Source organism: Cherax quadricarinatus, chromosome 100, assembly GCF_038502225.1.
Source record: "Cherax quadricarinatus isolate ZL_2023a chromosome 100, ASM3850222v1, whole genome shotgun sequence".
NCBI lineage: Eukaryota > Metazoa > Arthropoda > Malacostraca > Decapoda > Parastacidae > Cherax > Cherax quadricarinatus.
Genome location: NC_091391.1, coordinates 1,384,241 through 1,407,863, shown reverse-complemented (window position 1 = coordinate 1,407,863; position 23,623 = coordinate 1,384,241). Strand labels below are relative to the sequence as shown.

Below are 23,623 nucleotides of genomic sequence, written 5' to 3'. Positions count from 1 at the left end.
TGGCTGCTACACTGTCATATACTCTCCCACAGGGTACTGGCTACTACACTGTCATATACTCTCCCACAGGGTACTGGCTGCTACACTGTCATATACTCTCCCACAGGGTACTGGCTGCTACACTCCCATATACTCTCTCACAGGGTACTGGCTACTACACTGTCATATACTCTCCCACAGGGTACTGGCTACTACACTGTCATATACTCTCCCACAGGGTACAGGCTCCTACACTGTCATATACTCTCCCACAGGGTACTGGCTGCTACACTGTCATATACTCTCCCACAGGGAACTGGCTGCTACACTGCCATATACTCTCCCACAGGGTACTGGCTACTACACTGTCATATACTCTCCCACAAAGTACTGGCTACTACACTGTCATATACTCTCCCACAGGGTACTGGCTGCTACACTGTCATATACTCTCCCACAGGGTACTGGCTGCTACACTGTCATATACTCTCCCACAGGGTACTGGCTGCTACACTGTCATATACTCTCCCACAGGGTACTGGCTGCTACACTGTCATATACTCTCCCACAGGGTACTGGCTGCTACACTGTCATATACTCTCCCACAGGGTACTGGCTGCTACACTGTCATATACTCTCCCACAGGGTACTGGCTGCTACACTGTCATATACTCTCCCACAGGGTACTGGCTGCTACACTGTCATATACTCTCCCACAGGGCACTGGCTGCTACACTGTCATATACTCTCCCACAGGGTACTGGCTACTACACTGTCATATACTCTCCCACAGGGTACTGGCTGCTACACTGTCATATACTCTCCCACAGGGTACTGGCTGCTACACTGTCATATACTCTCCCACAGGGTACTGGCTGCTACACTGCCATATACTCTCCCACAGGGTACTGGCTGCTACACTGTCATATACTCTCCCACAGGGTACTGGCTGCTACACTGTCATATACTCTCCCACAGGGTACTGGCTGCTACACTGTCATATACTCTCCCACAGGGTACTGGCTGCTACACTGTCATATACTCTCCCACAGGGTACTGGCTGCTACACTGTCATATACTCTCCCACAGGGTACTGGCTACTACACTGTCATATACTCTCCCACAGGGTACTGGCTACTACACTGTCATATACTCTCCCACAGGGTACAGGCTACTACACTGTCATATACTCTCCCACAGGGTACTGGCTACTACACTGTCATATACTCTCCCACAGGGTACTGGCTGCTACACTGTCATATACTCTCCCACAGGGTACTGGCTACTACACTGTAATATACTCTCCCACAGGGTACTGGCTACTACACTGTCATATACTCTACCACAGGGTACTGGCTGCTACACTGTCATATACTCTCCCACAGGGTACTGGCTACTACACTGTCATATACTCTCCCACAGGGTACTGGCTGCTACACTGTCATATACTCTCCCACAGGGTACTGGCTACTACACTGTCATATACTCTCTCACAGGGTAATGGCTGCTACACTGTCATATACTCTCCCACAGGGTGCTGGCTCCTACACTGTCATATACTCTCCCACAGGGTACTGGCTACTACACTGTCATATACTCTCCCACAGGGTACAGGCTACTACACTGTCATATACTCTCCCACAGGGTACTGGCTACTACACTGTCATATACTCTCCCACAGGGTACTGGCTGCTACACTGTCATATACTCTCCCACAGGGTACTGGCTACTACACTGTAATATACTCTCCCACAGGGTACTGGCTGCTACACTGTCATATACTCTCCCACAGGGTACTGGCTGCTACACTGTCATATACTCTCCCACAGGGTACTGGCTACTACACTGTCATATACTCTCCCACAGGGTACTGGCTACTACACTGTAATATACTCTCCCACAGGGTACTGGCTACTACACTGTCATATACTCTACCACAGGGAACTGGCTGCTACACTGTCATATACTCTCCCACAGGGTACTGGCTACTACACTGTCATATACTCTCCCACAGGGTACTGGCTGCTACACTGTCATATACTCTCCCACAGGGTACTGGCTACTACACTGTCATATACTCTCTCACAGGGTACTGGCTGCTACACTGTCATATACTCTCCCACAGGGTGCTGGCTCCTACACTGTCATATACTCTCCCACAGGGTACTGGCTGCTACACTGCCATATACTCTCCCACAGGGTACTGGCTGCTACACTGCCATATACTCTCCCACAGGGTACTGGCTGCTACACTGCCATATACTCTCCCACAGGGTACTGGCTACTACACTGTCATATACTCTCCCACAGGGTACTGGCTACTACACTGTCATATACTCTCCCACAGGGTACTGGCTGCTACACTGTCATATACTCTCCCACAGGGTACTGGCTGCTACACTGTCATATACTCTCCCACAGGGGTACTGGCTGCTACACTGTCATATACGCTCCCACAGGGTACTGGCTCCTACACTGTCATATACTCTCCCACAGGGTACTGGCTGCTACACTGTCATATACTCTCCCACAGGGTACTGGCTGCTACACTGTCATATACTCTCCCACAGGGTACTGGCTGCTACACTGTCATATACTCTCCCACAGGGTACTGGCTCCTACACTGTCATATACTCTCCCACAGGGTACTGGCTACTACACTGTCATATACTCTCCCACAGGGTACTGGCTGCTACACTGTCATATACTCTCCCACAGGGTACTGGCTACTACACTGTCATATACTCTCCCACAGGGTACTGGCTGCTACACTGTCATATACTCTCCCACAGGGTACTGGCTACTACACTGTCATATACTCTCCCACAGGGTACTGGCTGCTACACTGTCATATACTCTCCCACAGGGTACTGGCTACTACACTGTCATATACTCTCCCACAGGGTACTGGCTCCTACACTGTCATATACTCTCCCACAGGGTACTGGCTGCTACACTGCCATATACTCTCCCACAGGGTACTGGCTGCTACACTGTCATATACTCTCCCACAGGGTACTGGCTGCTACACTGCCATATACTCTCCCACAGGGTACTGGGTACTACACTGTCATATACTCTCCCACAGGGTACTGGCTACTACACTGTCATATACTCTCCCACAGGGTACTGGCTGCTACACTGTCATATACTCTCCCACAGGGTACTGGCTACTACACTGTCATATACTCTCCCACAGGGTACTGGCTGCTACACTGTCATATACTCTCCCACACTGGCTGCTACACTGTCATATATTCCACAGGGCTGGCTACACTGTCATATACTCTCCCACAGGGTACTGGCTGCTACACTGTCATATACTCTCCCACAGGGTACTGGCTGCATATACTACAGGGTACTGCTACATATACTCTAACACAGGGTACTGGCTGCTACACTGTCATATACTCTCCCACAGGGTACTGGCTGCTACACTGTCATATACTCTCCCACAGGGTACTGGCTGCTACACTGTCATATACTCTCCCACGGGGTACTGGCTGCTACACTGTCATATACTCTCCCACAGGGTACTGGCTGCTACACTGTCATATACTCTCCCACAGGGTACTGGCTGCTACACTGTCATGTACTCTCCCACAGGGTACTGGCTGCTACACTGTCATATACTCTCCCACAGGGTACTGGCTGCTACACTGTCATATACTCTCCCACAGGGTACTGGCTGCTACACTGTCATATACTCTCCCACATGGTACTGGCTACTACACTGTACTCTCCCACAGGGGTACTGGCTGCTACACTGTCATATTCTCTCCCACAGGGTACTGGCTGCTACACTGTCATATACTCTCCCACAGGGTACTGGCTACTTCACTGTCATATACTCTCCCACACGGTACTGGCTGCTACACTGTCATATACTCTCCCACAGGGTACTGGCTGCTACACTGTCATATACTCTCCCACTACTCTGCTACACTGTCATATACTCTCCCACAGGGTACTGCTACACTGCTACTCCCACACTGGTCATATACTCTCCCACACTGGCTGGTCCCACAGGGCACTGGCTGTCATATACTCTACAGGGTACTGGCTGCTACATATATACTCTCCCACAGGGTACTGGCTGCTACACTGTCATATACTCTCCCACAGGGTACTGGCTGCTACACTGCTACTGGCTGCTTCACTGTCATATACTCTCCCACAGGGTACTGGCTGCTACACTGTCATATACTCTCCCACAGGGTACTGGCTGCTACACTGTCATCCCACAGGGTACTACTACCCACACTGGGTACTCTCCCACAGGGTACTGGCTACACTGTCATATACTCTCCCACAGGGTACTGGCTACTACATATACTCTCCCACAGGGTACTGGCTGCTACACTGTCATATACTCTCCCACAGGGTACTGGCTACTCTACAGGGTACTGGCTGCTACACTGCCATATACTCTCCCACAGGGTACTGGCTGCTACACTGTCATATACTCTCCCACAGGGTACTGGCTGCTACACTGTCATATACTCTCCCACAGGGTACTGGCTGCTACACTGTCATATACTCTCCCACAGGGTACTGGCTGCTACACTGTCATATACTCTCCCACATATGCAACACTGTCTACTCTCCCACAGGGTACTGGCTGCTACACTGTCATATACTCTCCCACAGGGTACTGGCTGCTACACTGTCATATACTCTCCCACATGGTACTGGCTACTACACTGTCATATACTCTCCCACAGGGTACTGGCTGCTACACTGTCATATTCTCTCCCACAGGGTACTGGCTACTACACTGTCATATACTCTCCCACAGGGTTACTGGGTCCTACACTGTCATATACTCTCCCACAGGGTACTGGCTACTACACTGTCATATACTCTCCCATAGGGTACTGGCTGCTACACTGTCATATACTCTCCCACAGGGTACTGGCTGCTACACTGTCATATACTCTCCCACAGGGTACTGGCTGCTACACTGTCATATACTCTCCCACAGGGTACTGGCTGCTACACTGTCATATAATCTCCCACTGCTACACTGTCATATACTCTCCCACAGGGTACTGGCTGCTACACTGTCATATACTCTCCCACAGGGTACTGGCTGCTACACTCTCATATATTCTCCCACAGGGTGCTAAACTGTGATATACTCTCCCACAGGGTACTGGCTGCTACACTGTCATGTACTCTCCCACAGGGTACTGGCTGCTACACTGTCATATACTCTCCCACAGGGTACTGGCTGCTACACTGTCATATACTCTCCCACAGGGTACTGGCTGCTACACTGTCATATACTCTCCCACAGGGTACTGGCTGCTACACTGTCATATACTCTCCCACAGGGTACTGGCTGCTACACTGTCATATACTCTCCCACAGGGTACTGGCTGCTACACTGTCATATACTCTCCCACAGGGTACTGGCTGCTACACTGTCATATACTCAGCCACAGGGTACTGGCTGCTACACTGTCATGTACTCTCCCACAGGGTACTGGCTGCTACACTGTCATATACTCTCCCACAGGGTACTGGCTACTACACTGTCATATACTCTCCCACAGGGTACTTGCTGCTACACTCATATACTCTCCCACAGGGTACTGGCTGCTACACTGTCATATACTCTCCCACATAGTACTGGCTGGTCATATACTCTCCCACTACTACACTGTCATATACTCTCCCACAGGGTACTGGCTCCTACACTGTCATATACTCTCCCACAGGGTACTGGCTACTACACTGTCATATACTCTCCCACAGGGTACTGGCTGCTACACTGTCATATACTCTCCCACAGGGTACTGGCTGCTACACTGTCATATACTCTCCCACAGGGTACTGGTCATATACTCTCCCACAGGGTACTGGCTCCTACACTGTCATATACTCTCCCACAGGGTACTGGCTACTACACTGTCATATACTCTCCCACAGGGTACTGGCTGCTACACTGTCATATACTCTCCCAGAGGGTACTGGCTACTACACTGTCATATACTCTCCCACAGGGTACTGCTACACTGCTCCCACTACTGGCTGCTACACTGTCATATACTCTCCCACAGGGTACTGGCCTACACTGTCATATACTCTCCCACAGGGTACTGGCTCCTACACTGTCATATACTCTCCCACAGGGTACTGGCTGCTACACTGTCATATACTCTCCCACAGGGTACTGGCTGCTACACTGTCATATACTCTCCCACAGGGTACTGGCTGCTACACTGTCATATACTCTCCCACAGGGTACTGGCTGCTACACTGTCATATACTCTCCCACAGGGTACTGGCTGCTACACTGTCATATACTCTCCCACAGGGTACTGGCTACTACACTGTCATATACTCTCCCACAGGGTACTGGCTGCTACACTGTCATATACTCTCCCACAGGGTACTGGCTGCTACACTGTCATATACTCTCCCACAGGGTACTGGCTGCTACACTGTCATATACTCTCCCACAGGGTACTGGCTGCTACACTGTCATATACTCTCCCACAGGGTACTGGCTGCTACACTGTCATATACTCTCCCACAGGGTACTGGCTCCTACACTGTCATATACTCTCCCACAGGGTACTGGTCATATACTACACTGTCATATACTCTCCCAATTGGTACTGGCTGCTACTCTGTCATATACTCTCCCACAGGGTACTGGCTGCTACACTGTCATATACTCTCCCACAGGGTACTGGCTGCTACACTGTCATATACTCTCCCACAGGGTACTGGCTGTCATATACTCTACACTGTCATATACTCTCCCACAGGGTACTGGCTACTACACTGTCATATACTCTCCCACAGGGTACTGGCTACTACACTGTCATATACTCTCCCACAGGGTACTGGCTGCTACACTGTCATATACTCTCCCACAGGGTACTGGCTCCTACACTGTCATATAGGGCTGCTACACTCATATACTCTCCCACAGGGTACTGGCTGCTACACTGTCATATACTCTCCCACAGGGTACTGGCTGCTACACTGTCATATACTCTCCCACAGGGTACTGGCTGCTACACTGTCATATACTCTCCCACAGGGTACTGGCTACTACACTGTCATATACTCTCCCACAGGGTACTGGCTGCTACACTGTCATATACTCTCCCACAGGGTACTGGCTGCTACACTGTCATATACTCTCCCACAGGGTACTGGCTGCTACACTGTCATATACTCTCCCACAGGGTACTGGCTGCTACACTGTCATATACTCTCCCACAGGGTACTGGCTGCTACACTGTCATATACTCTCCCACAGGGTACTGGCTGCTACACTGTCATATACTCTCCCACAGGGTACTGGCTGCTACACTGTCATATACTCTCCCACAGGGTACTGGCTGCTACACTGTCATATACTCTCCCACAGGGTACTGGCTGCTACACTGTCCCACAGGGTATACTACATATACTCTCCCACAGGGTACTGGCTACTACACTGTCATATACTCTCCCACAGGGTACTGGCTGCTACACTGTCATATACTCTCCCACAGGGTACTGGCTACTACACTGTCATATACTCTCCCACAGGGTACTGGCTGCTACACTGTCATATACTCTCCCACAGGGTACTGGCTGCTACACTGTCATATACTCTCCCACAGGGGTACTGGCTACACTCATATACTCTCCCACTACTGGCTGCTACACTGTCATATACTCTCCCACAGGGTACTGGCTGCTACACTGTCATATACTCTCCCACAGGGTACTGGCTGCTACACTGTCATATACTCTCCCACAGGGTACTGGCTGCTACACTGTCATATACTCTCCCACAGGGGTACTGGCTACTACACTGTCATATATTCTCCCACAGGGTACTGGCTGCTACACTGTCATATACTCTCCCACAGGGTACTGGCTGCTACACTGTCATATACTCTCCCACAGGGTACTGGCTGCTACACTGTCATATACTCTCCCACAGGGTACTGGCTGCTACACTGTCATATACTCTCCCACAGGGTACTGGCTGCTACACTGTCATATACTCTCCCACATGGTACTGGCTACTACACTGTCATATACTCTCCCACAGGGTACTGGCTGCTACACTGTCATATACTCTCCCACAGGGTACTGGCTGCTACACTGTCATATACTCTCCCACAGGGTACTGGCTACTACACTGTCATATACTCTCCCACAGGGTACTGGCTGCTACACTGTCATATACTCTCCCACAGGGTACTGGCTGCTACACTGTCATATACTCTCCCACAGGGTACTGGCTGCTACACTGTCATATACTCTCCCACAGGGTACTGGCTGCTACACTGTCATATACTCTCCCACAGGGTACTGGCTGCTACACTGTCATATACTCTCCCACAGGGTACTGGCTACTACACTGTCATATACTCTCCCACAGGGTACTGGCTGCTACACTGTCATATACTCTCCCACAGGGTACTGGCTGCTACACTGTCATATACTCTCCCACAGGGTACTGGCTGCTACACTGTCATATACTCTCCCACAGGGTACTGGCTACTACACTGTCATATACTCTCCCACAGGGTACTGGCTGCTACACTGTATACTCTCCCACAGGGTACTGGCTGCTACACTGTCATATACTCTCCCACAGGGTACTGGCTACTACACTGTCATATACTCTACACTGTCATATACTCTCCCACAGGGTACTGGCTGCTACACTGTCATATACTCTCCCACAGGGTACTGGCTGCTACACTGTCATATACTCTCCCACAGGGTACTGGCTGCTACACTGTCATATACTCTCCCACAGGGTACTGGCTGCTACACTGTCATATACTCTCCCACAGGGTACTGGCTACTACACTGTCATATACTCTCCCACAGGGTACTGGCTGCTACACTGTCATATACTCTCCCACAGGGTACTGGCTGCTACACTGTCATATACTCTCCCACAGGGTACTGGCTGCTACACTGTCATATACTCTCCCACAGGGTACTGGCTGCTACACTGTCATATACTCTCCCACAGGGTACTGGCTACTACACTGTCATATACTCTCCCACAGGGTACTGGCTGCTACACTGTCATATACTCTCCCACAGGGTACTGGCTACACTTTCATATAATCTCCCACAGTGTACTGGCTTCTACACTGTCATATACTCTCCCACAGGGTACTGGCTGCTACACTGTCATATACTCTCCCACAGGGTACTAGCTCCTACACTGTCATATACTCTCCCACAGGGTACTGGCTACTACACTGTCCTATACTCTCCCACTACTGGCTGCTACACTGCCATATACTCTCCCACAGGGTACTGGCTACTACACTGTCATATACTCTCCCACAGGGTACTGGCTACTACACTGTCATATACTCTCCCACAGGGTACTGGCTGCTACACTGTCATATACTCTCCCACTGGTACTGGCTACACTGTCATATACTCTCGCACAGGGTACTGGCTGCTACACTGTGATATACTCTCCCACAGGGTACTGGCTGCTACACTGTCATATACTCTCCCACAGGGTACTGGCTGCTACACTGTCATATACTCTCCCACAGGGTACTGGCTGCTACACTGTCATATACTCTCCCACAGGGTACTGGCTGCTACACTGTCATATACTCTCCCACAGGGTACTGGCTGCTACACTGTCATATACTCTCCCACAGGGTACTGGCTGCTACACTGTCATATACTCTCCCACAGGGTACTGGCTGCTACACTGTCATATACTCTCCCACAGGGTACTGGCTGCTACACTGTCATATACTCTCCCACAGGGTACTGGCTGCTACACTGTCATATACTCTCCCACAGGGTACTGGCTGCTACACTGTCATATACTCTCCCACAGGGTACTGGCTGCTACACTGTCATATACTCTCCCACAGGGTACTGGCTGCTACACTGTCATATACTCTCCCACAGGGTACTGGCTGCTACACTGTCATATACTCTCCCACAGGGTACTGGCTGCTACACTGTCATATACTCTCCCACAGGGTACTGGCTGCTACACTGTCATATACTCTCCCACAGGGTACTGGCTGCTACACTGTCATATACTCTCCCACAGGGTACTGGCTGCTACACTGTCATATACTCTCCCACAGGGTACTGGCTACTACACTGTCATATACTCTCCCACAGGGTACTGGCTGCTACACTGTCATATACTCTCCCACAGGGTACTGGCTGCTACACTGTCATATACTCTCCCACAGGGTACTGGCTACTACACTGTCATATACTCTCCCACAGGGTACTGGGTCATATACTCTCCCACAGGGCTACACTGTCATATACTCTCCCACAGGGTACTGGCTACTACACTGTCATATACTCTCCCACAGGGTACTGGCTGCTACACTGTCATATACTCTCCCACAGGGTACTGGCTGCTACACTGTCATATACTCTCCCACAGGGTACTGGCTGCTACACTGTCATATACTCTCCCACAGGGTACTGGCTGCTACACTGTCATATACTCTCCCACAGGGTACTGGCTGCTACACTGTCATATACTCTCCCACCGGGTACTGGCTGGCTACTACACTGTCATATACTCTACAGGGTACTGTCATATACTCTCCCACAGGGTACTGGCTGCTACACTGTCATATACTCTCCCACAGGGTACTGGCTGCTACACTGTCATATACTCTCCCACAGGGTACTGGCTGCTACACTGTCATATACTCTCCCACAGGGTACTGGCTACTACACTGTCATATACTCTCCCACAGGGTACTGGCTGCTACACTGTCATATACTCTCCCACAGGGTACTGGCTGCTACACTGTCATATACTCTCCCACAGGGTACTGGCTGCTACACTGTCATATACTCTCCCACAGGGTACTGGCTACTACACTGTCATATACTCTCCCACAGGGTACTGGCTGCTACACTGTCATATACTCTCCCACAGGGTACTGGCTGCTACACTGTCATATACTCTCCCACAGGGTACTGGCTGCTACACTGTCATATACTCTCCCACAGGGTACTGGCTGCTACACTGTCATATACTCTCCCACAGGGTACTGGCTGCTACACTGTCATATACTCTCCCACAGGGTACTGGCTGCTACACTGTCATATACTCTCCCACAGGGTACTGGCTGCTACACTGTCATATACTCTCCCACAGGGTACTGGCTGCTACACTGTCATATACTCTCCCACAGGGTACTGGCTGCTACACTGTCATATACTCTCCCACAGGGTACTGGCTGCTACACTGTCATATACTCTCCCACAGGGTACTGGCTGCTACACTGTCATATACTCTCCCACAGGGTACTGGCTACTACACTGTCATATACTCTACAGGGTACTGCTACATATACTCTCCCACAGGGTACTGGCTGCTACACTGTCATATACTCTCCCACAGGGTACTGGCTACTACACTGTCATATACTCTCCCACAGGGTACTGGCTGCTACACTGTCATATACTCTCCCACAGGGTACTGGCTGCTACACTGTCATATACTCTCCCACAGGGTACTGGCTGCTACACTGTCATATACTCTCCCACAGGGTACTGGCTGCTACACTGTCATATACTCTCCCACAGGGTACTGGCTGCTACACTGTCATATACTCTCCCACAGGGTACTGGCTGCTACACTGTCATATACTCTCCCACAGGGTACTGGCTGCTACACTGTCATATACTCTCCCACAGGGTACTGGCTGCTACACTGTCATATACTCTCCCACAGGGTACTGGCTGCTACACTGTCATATACTCTCCCACAGGGTACTGGCTGCTACACTGTCATATACTCTCCCACAGGGTACTGGCTGCTACACTGTCATATACTCTCCCACAGGGTACTGGCTGCTACACTGTCATATACTCTCCCACAGGGTACTGGCTGCTACACTGTCATATACTCTCCCACAGGGTACTGGCTGCTACACTGTCATATACTCTCCCACAGGGTACTGGCTGCTACACTGTCATATACTCTCCCACAGGGTACTGGCTGCTACACTGTCATATACTCTCCCACAGGGTACTGGCTGCTACACTGTCATATACTCAGCCACAGGGTACTGGCTGCTCCCCTGTCCTGTACTCTCCCACAGGGTACTGGCTGCTACACTGTCATATACTCTCCCACAGGGTACTGGCTGCTACACTGTCATATACTCTCCCACAGGGTACTGGCTGCTACACTGTCATATACTCTCCCACAGGGTACTGGCTGCTACACTGTCATATACTCTCCCACAGGGTACTGGCTGCTACACTGTCATATACTCTCCCACAGGGTACTGGCTGCTACACTGTCATATACTCTCCCACAGGGTACTGGCTGCTACACTGTCATATACTCTCCCACAGGGTACTGGCTACTACACTGTCATATACTCTCCCACAGGGTACTGGCTGCTACACTGTCATATACTCTCCCACAGGGTACTGGCTGCTACACTGTCATATACTCTCCCACAGGGTACTGGCTGCTACACTGTCATATACTCTCCCACAGGGTCCTGGCTGCTACACTGTCATATACTCTCCCACAGGGTACTGGCTGCTACACTGTCATATACTCTCCCACAGGGTACTGGCTGCTACACTGTCATATACTCTCCCACAGGGTACTGGCTGCTACACTGTCATATACTCTCCCACAGGGTACTGGCTGCTACACTGTCATATACTCTCCCACAGGCTGCTACACTGTACTGGCTGCTACACTGTCATATACTCTCCCACAGGGTACTGGCTGCTACACTGTCATATACTGGTACTGCTACACTGTCATATACTCTCCACAGGGTACAGGCTGCTACACTGTCATATACTCTGGTACTGGCTACACTGTCATATACTCTCCCACAGGGTACTGGCTGCTACACTGTCATATACTCTCCCACAGGGTACTGGCTACTACACTGTCATATACTCTCCCACAGGGTACTGGCTGCTACACTGTCATATACTCTCCCACAGGGTACTGGCTGCTACACTGTCATATACTCTCCCACAGGGTACTGGCTGCTACACTGTCATATACTCTCCCACAGGGTACTGGCTGCTACACTGTCATATACTCTCCCACAGGGTACTGGCTGCTACACTGTCATATACTCTCCCACAGGGTACTGGCTGCTACACTGTCATATACTCTCCCACTACTGGCTGCTACAGGGTACTGGCTGCTACACTGTCATATACTCTCCCACAGGGTACTGGGCTACACTGTCATATACTCTACAGGGTACTGGCTGCTACACTGTCATATACTCTCCCACAGGGTACTGGCTGTCATATACTCTCCCACAGGGTACTGGCTGCTACACTGTCATATACTCTCCCACAGGGTACTGGCTGCTACACTGTCATATACTCTCCCACAGGGTACTGGCTGCTACACTGTCATATACTCTCCCACAGGGTACTGGCTACTACACTGTCAGATACTCTCCCACAGGGTACTGGCTGCTACACTGTCATATACTCTCCCACTACTGGCCTACACTGTCATATACTCTCCCAGAGGGTACTGGCTACTACACTGTCATATACTCTCCCACAGGGTACTGGCTGCTACACTGTCATATACTCTCCCACAGGGTACTGGCTGCTACACTGTCATATACTCTCCCACAGGGTACTGGCTGCTACACTGTCATATACTCTCCCACAGGGTACTGGCTGCTACACTGTCATATACTCTCCCACAGGGTACTGGCTACTACACTGTCATATACTCTCCCACAGGGTACTGGCTGCTACACTGTCATATACTCTCCCACAGGGTACTGGCTACTACACTGTCATATACTCTCCCACAGGGTACTGGCTGCTACACTGTCATATACTCTCCCACAGGGTACTGGCTACTACACTGTCATATACTCTCCCACAGGGTACTGGCTGCTACACTGTCATATACTCTCCCACAGGGTACTGGCTGCTACACTGTCATATACTCTCCCACAGGGTACTGGCTGCTACACTGTCATATACTCTCCCACAGGGTACTGGCTGCTACACTGTCATATACTCTCCCACAGGGTACTGGCTGCTACACTGTCATATACTCTCCCACAGGGTACTCCCACAGGGTACTGGCTGCTACACTGTCATATACTCTCCCACAGGGTACTGCTACACTGCTACTACACTGTCATATACTCTCCCACAGGGTACTGGCTGCTACACTGTCATATACTCTCCCACAGGGTACTGCTACACTGTCATATACTCTCCCACTACTGGCTGCTACACTGTCATATACTCTCCCACAGGGTACTGGCTGCTACACTGTCATATACTCTCCCACAGGGTACTGGCTTCTACACTGTCATATACTCTCCCACAGGGTACTGGCTGCTACACTGTCATATACTCTCCTACACATGTACTCTCCCACAGGGTACTGGCTGCTACACTGTCATATACTCTCCCACAGGGTACTGGCTGCTACACTGTCATATACTCTCCCACAGGGTACTGGCTGCTACACTGTCATATACTCTCCCACATGGTACTGGCTACTACACTGTCATATACTCTCCCACAGGGTACTGGCTGCTACACTGTCATATTCTCTCCCACAGGGTACTGGCTGCTACACTGTCATATACTCTCCCACAGGGTACTGGCTACTACACTGTCATATACTCTCCCACAGGGTACTTGCTGCTACACTGTCATATACTCTCCCACCGGGTACTGGCTGCTACACTGTCATATACTCTCCCACAGGGTACTGGCTGCTACACTGTCATATACTCTCCCACAGGGTACTGGCTGCTACACTGTCATATACTCTCCCACAGGGTACTGGCTGCTACACTGTCATATACTCTCCCACAGGGTACTGGCTACTACACTGTCATATACTCTCCCACAGGGTACTGGCTGCTACACTGTCATATACTCTCCCACAGGGTACTGGCTGCTACACTGTCATATACTCTCCCACAGGGTACTGGCTGCTACACTGTCATATACTCTCCCACAGGGTACTGGCTGCTACACTGTCATATACTCTCCCACAGGGTACTGGCTGCTACACTGTCATATACTCTCCCACAGGGTACTGGCTGCTACACTGTCATATACTCTCCCACAGGGTACTGGCTGCTACTCATATACTCTCCCACAGGGTACTGGCTGCTACACTGTCATATACTCTCCCACAGGGTACTGGCTGCTACACTGTCATATACTCTCCCACAGGGTACTGGCTGCTACACTGTCATATACTCTCCCACAGGGTACTGGCTGCTACACTGTCATATACTCTCCCACTGGTACTGGCTACTACACTGTCATATACTCTCCCACAGGGTACTGGCTGCTACACTGTCATATACTCTCCCACAGGGTACTGGCTGCTACACTGTCATATACTCTCCCACAGGGTACTGGCTGCTACACTGTCATATACTCTCCCACAGGGTACTGGCTGCTACACTGTCATATACTCTCCCACAGGGTACTGGCTGCTACACTGTCATATACTCTCCCACAGGGTACTGGCTACTACACTGTCATATACTCTCCCACAGGGTACTGCTGCTCCCACAGGGTACTGGCTGCTACACTGTCATATACTCTCCCACAGGGTACTGGCTGCTACACTGTCATATACTCTCCCACAGGGTACTGGCTGCTACACTGTCATATACTCTCCCACAGGGTACTGGCTGCTACACTGTCATATACTCTCCCACAGGGTACTGGCTGCTACACTGTCATATACTCTCCCACAGGGTACTGGCTGCTACACTGTCATATACTCTCCCACAGGGTACTGGCTACTACACTGTCATATACTCTCCCACAGGGTACTGGCTACTCTCCCACAGGGCACTGGCTGCTACACTGTCATATACTCTCCCACAGGGTACTGGCTGCTACACTGTCATATACTCTCCCACAGGGTACTGGCTGCTACACTGTCATATACTCTCCCACAGGGTACTGGCTACTACACTGTCATATACTCTCCCACAGGGTACTGGCTGCTACACTGTCATATACTCTCCCACAGGGTACTGGCTGCTACACTGTCATATACTCTCCCACAGGGTACTGGCTGCTACACTGTCATATACTCTCCCACAGGGTACTGGCTGCTACACTGTCATATACTCTCCCACAGGGTACTGGCTGCTACACTGTCATATACTCTCCCACAGGGTACTGGCTGCTACACTGTCATATACTCTCCCACAGGGTACTGGCTGCTACACTGTCATATACTCTCCCACAGGGTACTGGCTGCTACACTGTCATATACTCTCCCACAGGGTACTGGCTGCTACACTGTCATATACTCTCCCACAGGGTACTGGCTGCTACACTGTCATATACTCTCCCACAGGGTACTGGCTGCTACACTGTCATATACTCTCCCACAGGGTACTGGCTGCTACACTGTCATATACTCTCCCACAGGGTACTGGCTGCTACACTGTCATATACTCTCCCACAGGGTACTGGCTGCTACACTGTCATATACTCTCCCACAGGGTACTGGCTGCTACACTGTCATATACTCTCCCACAGGGTACTGGCTGCTACACTGTCATATACTCTCCCACAGGGTACTGGCTGCTACACTGTCATATACTCTCCCACAGGGTACTGGCTGCTACACTGTCATATACTCTCCCACAGGGTACTGGCTACTACACTGTCATATACTCTCCCACAGGGTACTGGCTGCTACACTGTCATATACTCTCCCACAGGGTACTGGCTGCTACACTGTCATATACTCTCCCACAGGGTACTGGCTACTACACTGTCATATACTCTCCCACAGGGTACTGGCTGCTACACTGTCATATACTCTCCCACAGGGTACTGGCTGCTACACTGTCATATACTCTCCCACAGGGTACTGGCTGCTACACTGTCATATACTCTCCCACAGGGTACTGGCTGCTACACTGTCATATACTCTCCCACAGGGTACTGGCTGCTACACTGTCATATACTCTCCCACAGGGTACTGGCTACTACACTGTCATATACTCTCCCACAGGGTACTGGCTGCTACACTGTCATATACTCTCCCACAGGGTACTGGCTGCTACACTGTCATATACTCTCCCACAGGGTACTGGCTGCTACACTGTCCCACATATACACTGTCATATACTCCCACAGGGTACTGGCTGCTACACTGTCATATACTCTCCCAGAGGGTACTGGCTACTACACTGTCATATACTCTCCCACAGGGTACTGGCTGCTACACTGTCATATACTCTCCCACAGGGTACTGGCTGCTACACTGTCATATACTCTCCCACAGGGTACTGGCTGCTACACTGTCATATACTCTCCCACAGGGTACTGGCTCCTACACTGTCATATACTCTCCCACAGGGTACTGGCTGCTACACTGTCATATACTCTCCCACAGGGTACTGGCTGCTACACTGTCATATACTCTCCCACAGGGTACTGGCTGCTACACTGTCATATACTCTCCCACAGGGTACTGCTGCTACACTGTCATATACTCTCCCACAGGGTACTGGCTGCTACACTGTCATATACTCTCCCACAGGGTACTGGCTGCTACACTGTCATATACTCTCCCACAGGGTACTGGCTGCTACACTGTCATATACTCTCCCACAGGGTACTGGCTGCTACACTGTCATATACTCTCCCACAGGGTACTGGCTGCTACACTGTCATATACTCTCCCACAGGGTACTGGCTGCTACACTGTCATATACTCTCCCACAGGGTACTGGCTGCTACACTGTCATATACTCTCCCACAGGGTACTGGCTGCTACACTGTCATATACTCTCCCACAGGGTACTGGCTGCTACACTGTCATATACTCTCCCACAGGGTACTGGCTCCTACACTGTCATATACTCTCCCACAGGGTACTGGCTACTACACTGTCATATACTCTCCCACAGGGTACTGGCTGCTACACTGTCATATACTCTCCCACAGGGTACTGGCTGCTACACTGTCATATACTCTCCCACAGGGTACTGGCTGCTACACTGTCATATACTCTCCCACAGGGTACTGGCTACTACACTGTCATATACTCTCCCACAGGGTACTGGCTGCTACACTGTCATATACTCTCCCACAGGGTACTGGCTGCTACACTGTCATATACTCTCCCACAGGGTACTGGCTACTACACTGTCATATACTCTCCCACAGGGTACTGGCTGCTACACTGTCATATACTCTCCCACAGGGTACTGGCTGCTACACTGTCATATACTCTCCCACAGGGTACTGGCTGCTACACTGTCATATACTCTCCCACAGGGTACTGGCTGCTACACTGTCATATACTCTCCCACAGGGTACTGGCTGCTACACTGTCATATACTCTCCCACAGGGTACTGGCTGCTACACTGTCATATACTCTCCCACAGGGTACTGGCTGCTACACTGTCATATACTCTCCCACAGGGTACTGGCTGCTACACTGTCATATACTCTCCCACAGGGTACTGGCTGCTACACTGTCATATACTCTCCCACAGGGTACTGGCTGCTACACTGTCATATACTCTCCCACAGGGTACTGGCTGCTACACTGTCATATACTCTCCCACAGGGTACTGGCTGCTACACTGTCATATACTCTCCCACAGGGTACTGGCTGCTACACTGTCATATACTCTCCCACAGGGTACTGGCTGCTACACTGTCATATACTCTCCCACAGGGTACTGGCTGCTACACTGTCATATACTCTCCCACAGGGTACTGGCTACTACACTGTCATATACTCTCCCACAGGGTACTGGCTGCTACACTGTCATATACTCTCCCACAGGGTACTGGCTACTACACTGTCATATACTCTCTCACAGGGTACTGGCTGCTACACTGTCATATACTCTCCCACTGTCATATACTCTCCCACAGGGTACTGGCTGCTACACTGTCATATACTCTCCCACAGGGTACTGGCTGCTACACTGTCATATACTCTCCCACAGGGTACTGGCTGCTACACTGTCATATACTCTCCCACAGGGTACTGGCTGCTACACTGTCATATACTCTCCCACAGGGTACTGGCTGCTACACTGTCATATACTCTCCCACAGGGTACTGGCTGCTACACTGTCATATACTCTCCCACAGGGTACTGGCTGCTACACTGTCATATACTCTCCCACAGGGTACTGGCTGCTACACTCCTCTCCCACAGGGTACTGGCTGCTACACTGTCATATACTCTCCCACAGGGTACTGGCTGCTACACTGTCATATACTCTCCCACAGGGTACTGGCTGCTACACTGTCATATACTCTCCCACAGGGTACTGGCTGCTACACTGTCATATACTCTCCCACAGGGTACTGGCTGCTACACTGTCATATACTCTCCCACAGGGTACTGGCTGCTACACTGTCATATACTCTCCCACAGGGTACTGGCTGCTACACTGTCATATACTCTCCCACAGGGTACTGGCTGCTACACTGTCATATACTCTCCCACAGGGTACTGGCTGCTACACTGTCATATACTCTCCCACAGGGTACTGGCTGCTACACTGTCATATACTCTCCCACAGGGTACTGGCTGGCTGCTACACTGTCATATACTATCCCACAGGGTTCTGGCTGCTACACTGTCATATACTCTCCCACAGGGTACTGGCTGCAACACTGTCATATACTCTCCCACAGGGTACTGGCTGCTACACTGTCATATACTCTCCCACAGGGTACTGGCTGCTACACTGTCATATACTCTGGTCATATACTCTCCCACAGGGTACTGGCTGCTACACTGTCATATACTCTCCCACAGGGTACTGGCTACTACACTGTCATATACTCTCCCACAGGGTACTGGCTGCTACACTGTCATATACTCTCCCACAGGGTACTGGCTACTACACTGTCATATACTCTCCCACAGGGTACTGGCTGCTACACTGTCATATACTCTCCCACAGGGTACTGGCTACTACACTGTCATATACTCTCCCACAGGGTACTGGCTGCTACACTGTCATATACTCTCCCACAGGGTACTGGCTGCTACACTGTCATATACTCTCCCACAGGGTACTGGCTGCTACACTGTCATATACTCTCCCACAGGGTACTGGCTGCTACACTGTCATATACTCTCCCACAGGGTACTGGCTACTACACTGTCATATACTCTCCCACAGGGTACTGGCTGCTACACTGTCATATACTCTCCCACAGGGTACTGGCTACTACACTGTCATATACTCTCCCACAGGGTACTGGCTGCTACACTGTCATATACTCTCCCACAGGGTACTGGCTGCTACACTGTCATATACTCTCCCACAGGGTACTGGCTGCTACACTGTCATATACTCTCCCACACTGTCATATACTCTCCCACAGGGTACTGGCTGCTACACTGTCATATACTCTCCCACAGGGTACTGGCTGCTACACTGTCATATACTCTCCCACAGGGTACTGGCTACTACACTGTCATATACTCTCCCACAGGGTACTGGCTGCTACACTGTCATATACTCTCCCACAGGGTACTGGCTGCTACACTGTCATATACTCTCCCACAGGGTACTGGCTGCTACACTGTCATATACTCTCCCACAGGGTACTGGCTACTACACTGTCATATACTCTCCCACAGGGTACTTGCTGCTACACTCATATACTCTCCCACAGGGTACTGGCTGCTACACTGTCATATACTCTCCCACATAGTACTGGCTGCTACACTGTCATATACTCTCCCACAGGGTACTGGCTGCTACACTGTCATATACTCTCCCACAGGGTACTGGCTGCTACACTGTCATATACTCTCCCACAGGGTACTGGCTGCTACACTGTCATATACTCTCCCACAGGGTACTGGCTGCTACACTGTCATATACTCTCCCACAGGGTACTGGCTGCTACACTGTCATATACTCTCCCACAGGGTACTGGCTACTACACTGTCATATACTCTCCCACAGGGTACTGGCTGCTACACTGTCATATACTCTCCCACAGGGTACTGGCTACTACACTGTCATATACTCTCCCACAGGGTACTGGCTGCTACACTGTCATATACTCTCCCACAGGGTACTGGCTACTACACTGTCATATACTCTCCCACAGGGTACTGGCTGCTACACTGTCATATACTCTCCCACAGGGTACTGGCTGCTACACTCATATACTCTCCCACAGGGTACTGGCTGCTACACTGTCATATACTCTCCCACAGGGTACTGGCTGCTACACTGTCATATACTCTCCCACAGGGTACTGGCTGCTACACTGTCATATACTCTCCCACAGGGTACTGGCTGCTACACTCATATACTCTCCCACAGGGTACTGGCTGCTACACTGTACTGGTACTGGCTGCTACACTGTCATATACTCTCCCACAGGGTACTGGCTGCTCCACTGTCATACACTCTCCCACAGGGTACTGGCTGCTACACTGTCATATACTCTCCCACAGGGTACTGGCTGCTACACACATATACTCTCGCACAGGGTATTGGCTGCTACACTGTCATATACTCTCCCACAGGGTACTGGCTACTACACTGTCATATACTCTCCCACAGGGTACTGGCTGCTACACTGTCATATACTCTCCCACAGGGTACTGGCTACTACACTGTCATATACTCTCCCACAGGGTACTGGCTGCTACACTGTCATATACTCTCCCACAGGGTACTGGCTGCTACACTCATATACTCTCCCACAGGGTACTGGCTGCTACACTGTCATATACTCTCCCACAGGGTACTGGCTGCTACACTGTCATATACTCTCCCACAGGGTACTGGCTGCTCCACTGTCATATACTCTCCCACAGGGTACTGGCTACTACACTGTCATATACTCTCCCACAGGGTACTGGCTGCTACACTGTCATATACTCTCTCACAGGGTACTGGCTGCTACACTGTCATATACTCTCCCACAGGGTACTGGCTGCTACACTGTCATATACTCTCCCACAGGGTACTGGCTGCTACACTGTCATATACTCTCCCACAGGGTACTGGCTGCTACACTGTCATATACTGTTCCACTCAGTGTTGGGTATGGAACTAGTCTTGAAGTTCGGAGAGGACAGGGACATCCCCAGGGCTCCCGTGAACTTTCCCACCTGTGGGAATTTCTTCGGTCTTGAAAGGTAGGATGTGTTTATTGGCCGGTCAGTCAAGATGTGGTTTAATAAAGGTTTAACGCGGTTTAACGAGTTTTTCTTTCCGTTAACACTGGTTTTTACGTGGCATATTGCCTGGGTAGTGTTTTGGGGGTCTGCGCCCCCGTGACACTGTCCATGACTAAGCCTGGTGGTGGATCAGGGACTCATCAACCAGGTTGTTACTGCTGGCTGCATGTAAAGCAACGTAGGAACCACAGCCTGGCTGGTCAGGTACTGACTTTATGTCTGTCCAGGTCCCTCTTGAAGACAAACAGGGGTCTTGAAGACAACCAGGGGTCTTGAAGACAAACAGGGGTCTTGAAGACAACCAGGGGTCTTGAAGACAACCAGGGGTCTTGAAGACAACCAGGGGTCTTGAAGACAACCAGGAGTCTTGAAGACAACCAGGGGTCTTGAAGACAACCAGGGGTCTTGAAGACAACCAGGGGTCTTGAAGACAACCAGGAGTCTTGAAGACAACCAGGGGTCTTGAAGACAACCAGGGGTCTTGAAGACAACCAGGGGTCTTGAAGACAACCAGGGGTCTTGAAGACAACCAGGGGTCTTGAAGACAACCAGGGGCCTTGAAGACAACCAGGGGTCTTGAAGACAACCAGGAGTCTTGAAGACAACCAGGAGTCTTGAAGACAACCAGGGGTCTTGAAGACAACCAGAAGTCTTGAAGACAACCAGGGATCTTGAAGACAACCAGGGGTCTTGAAGACAACCAGGGGCCTTGAAGACAACCAGGGGTCTTGAAGACAACCAGGGGTCTTGAAGACAACCAGGGGTCTTGAAGACAACCAGGGGTCTTGAAGACAACCAGGGGCCTTGAAGACAACCAGGGGTCTTGAAGACAACCAGGAGTCTTGAAGACAACCAGGGGTCTTGAAGACAACCAGGAGTCTTGAAGACAACCAGGGGTCTTGAAGACAACCAGGGGTCTTGAAGACAACCAGGGGTCTTGAAGACAACCAGGGGTCTTGAAGACAACCAGGAGTCTTGAAGACAACCAGGGGTCTTGAAGACAACCAGGGGTCTTGAAGACAACCAGGGGTCTTGAAGACAACCAGGGGTCTTGAAGACAACCAGGAGTCTTGAAGACGACCAGGGGTCTTGAAGACAACCAGGGGTCTTGAAGACAACCAGGGGTCTTGAAGACAACCAGGAGTCTTGAAGACAACCAGGGGTCTTGAAGACAACCAGGGGTCTTGAAGACAACCAGGAGTCTTGAAGACAACCAGGGGTCTTGAAGACAACCAGGGGTCTTGAAGACAACCAGGGGTCTTGAAGACAACCAGGAGTCTTGAAGACAACCAGGGGTCTTGAAGACAACCAGGGGTCTTGAAGACAACCAGGGGTCTTGAAGACAACCAGGGGCCTTGAAGACAACCAGGGGTCGTGAAGACAACCAGGAGTCTTGAAGACAACCAGGAGTCTTTAAGACAACCAGGGGTCTTGAAGACAACCAG

The 23,623-nt window shown here is 50.7% G+C and overlaps 1 protein-coding gene across 1 annotated transcript in view; it reads left to right on the top strand.

The window, feature by feature from the left end:
- LOC128704618 (uncharacterized) overlaps nt 1-22,188 on the top strand; it is a 60,481-nt gene extending 38,293 nt beyond the window's left edge. The window contains exon 14 of the mRNA XM_070079662.1: nt 21,998-22,188. Coding sequence (XP_069935763.1) covers nt 21,998-22,140 — 143 coding nt within the window. The 3' untranslated portion in view covers nt 22,141-22,188. The remainder of the gene's footprint in view (nt 1-21,997) is intronic.
- The last annotated feature ends 1,435 nt before the right edge of the window (nt 22,189-23,623 follow it).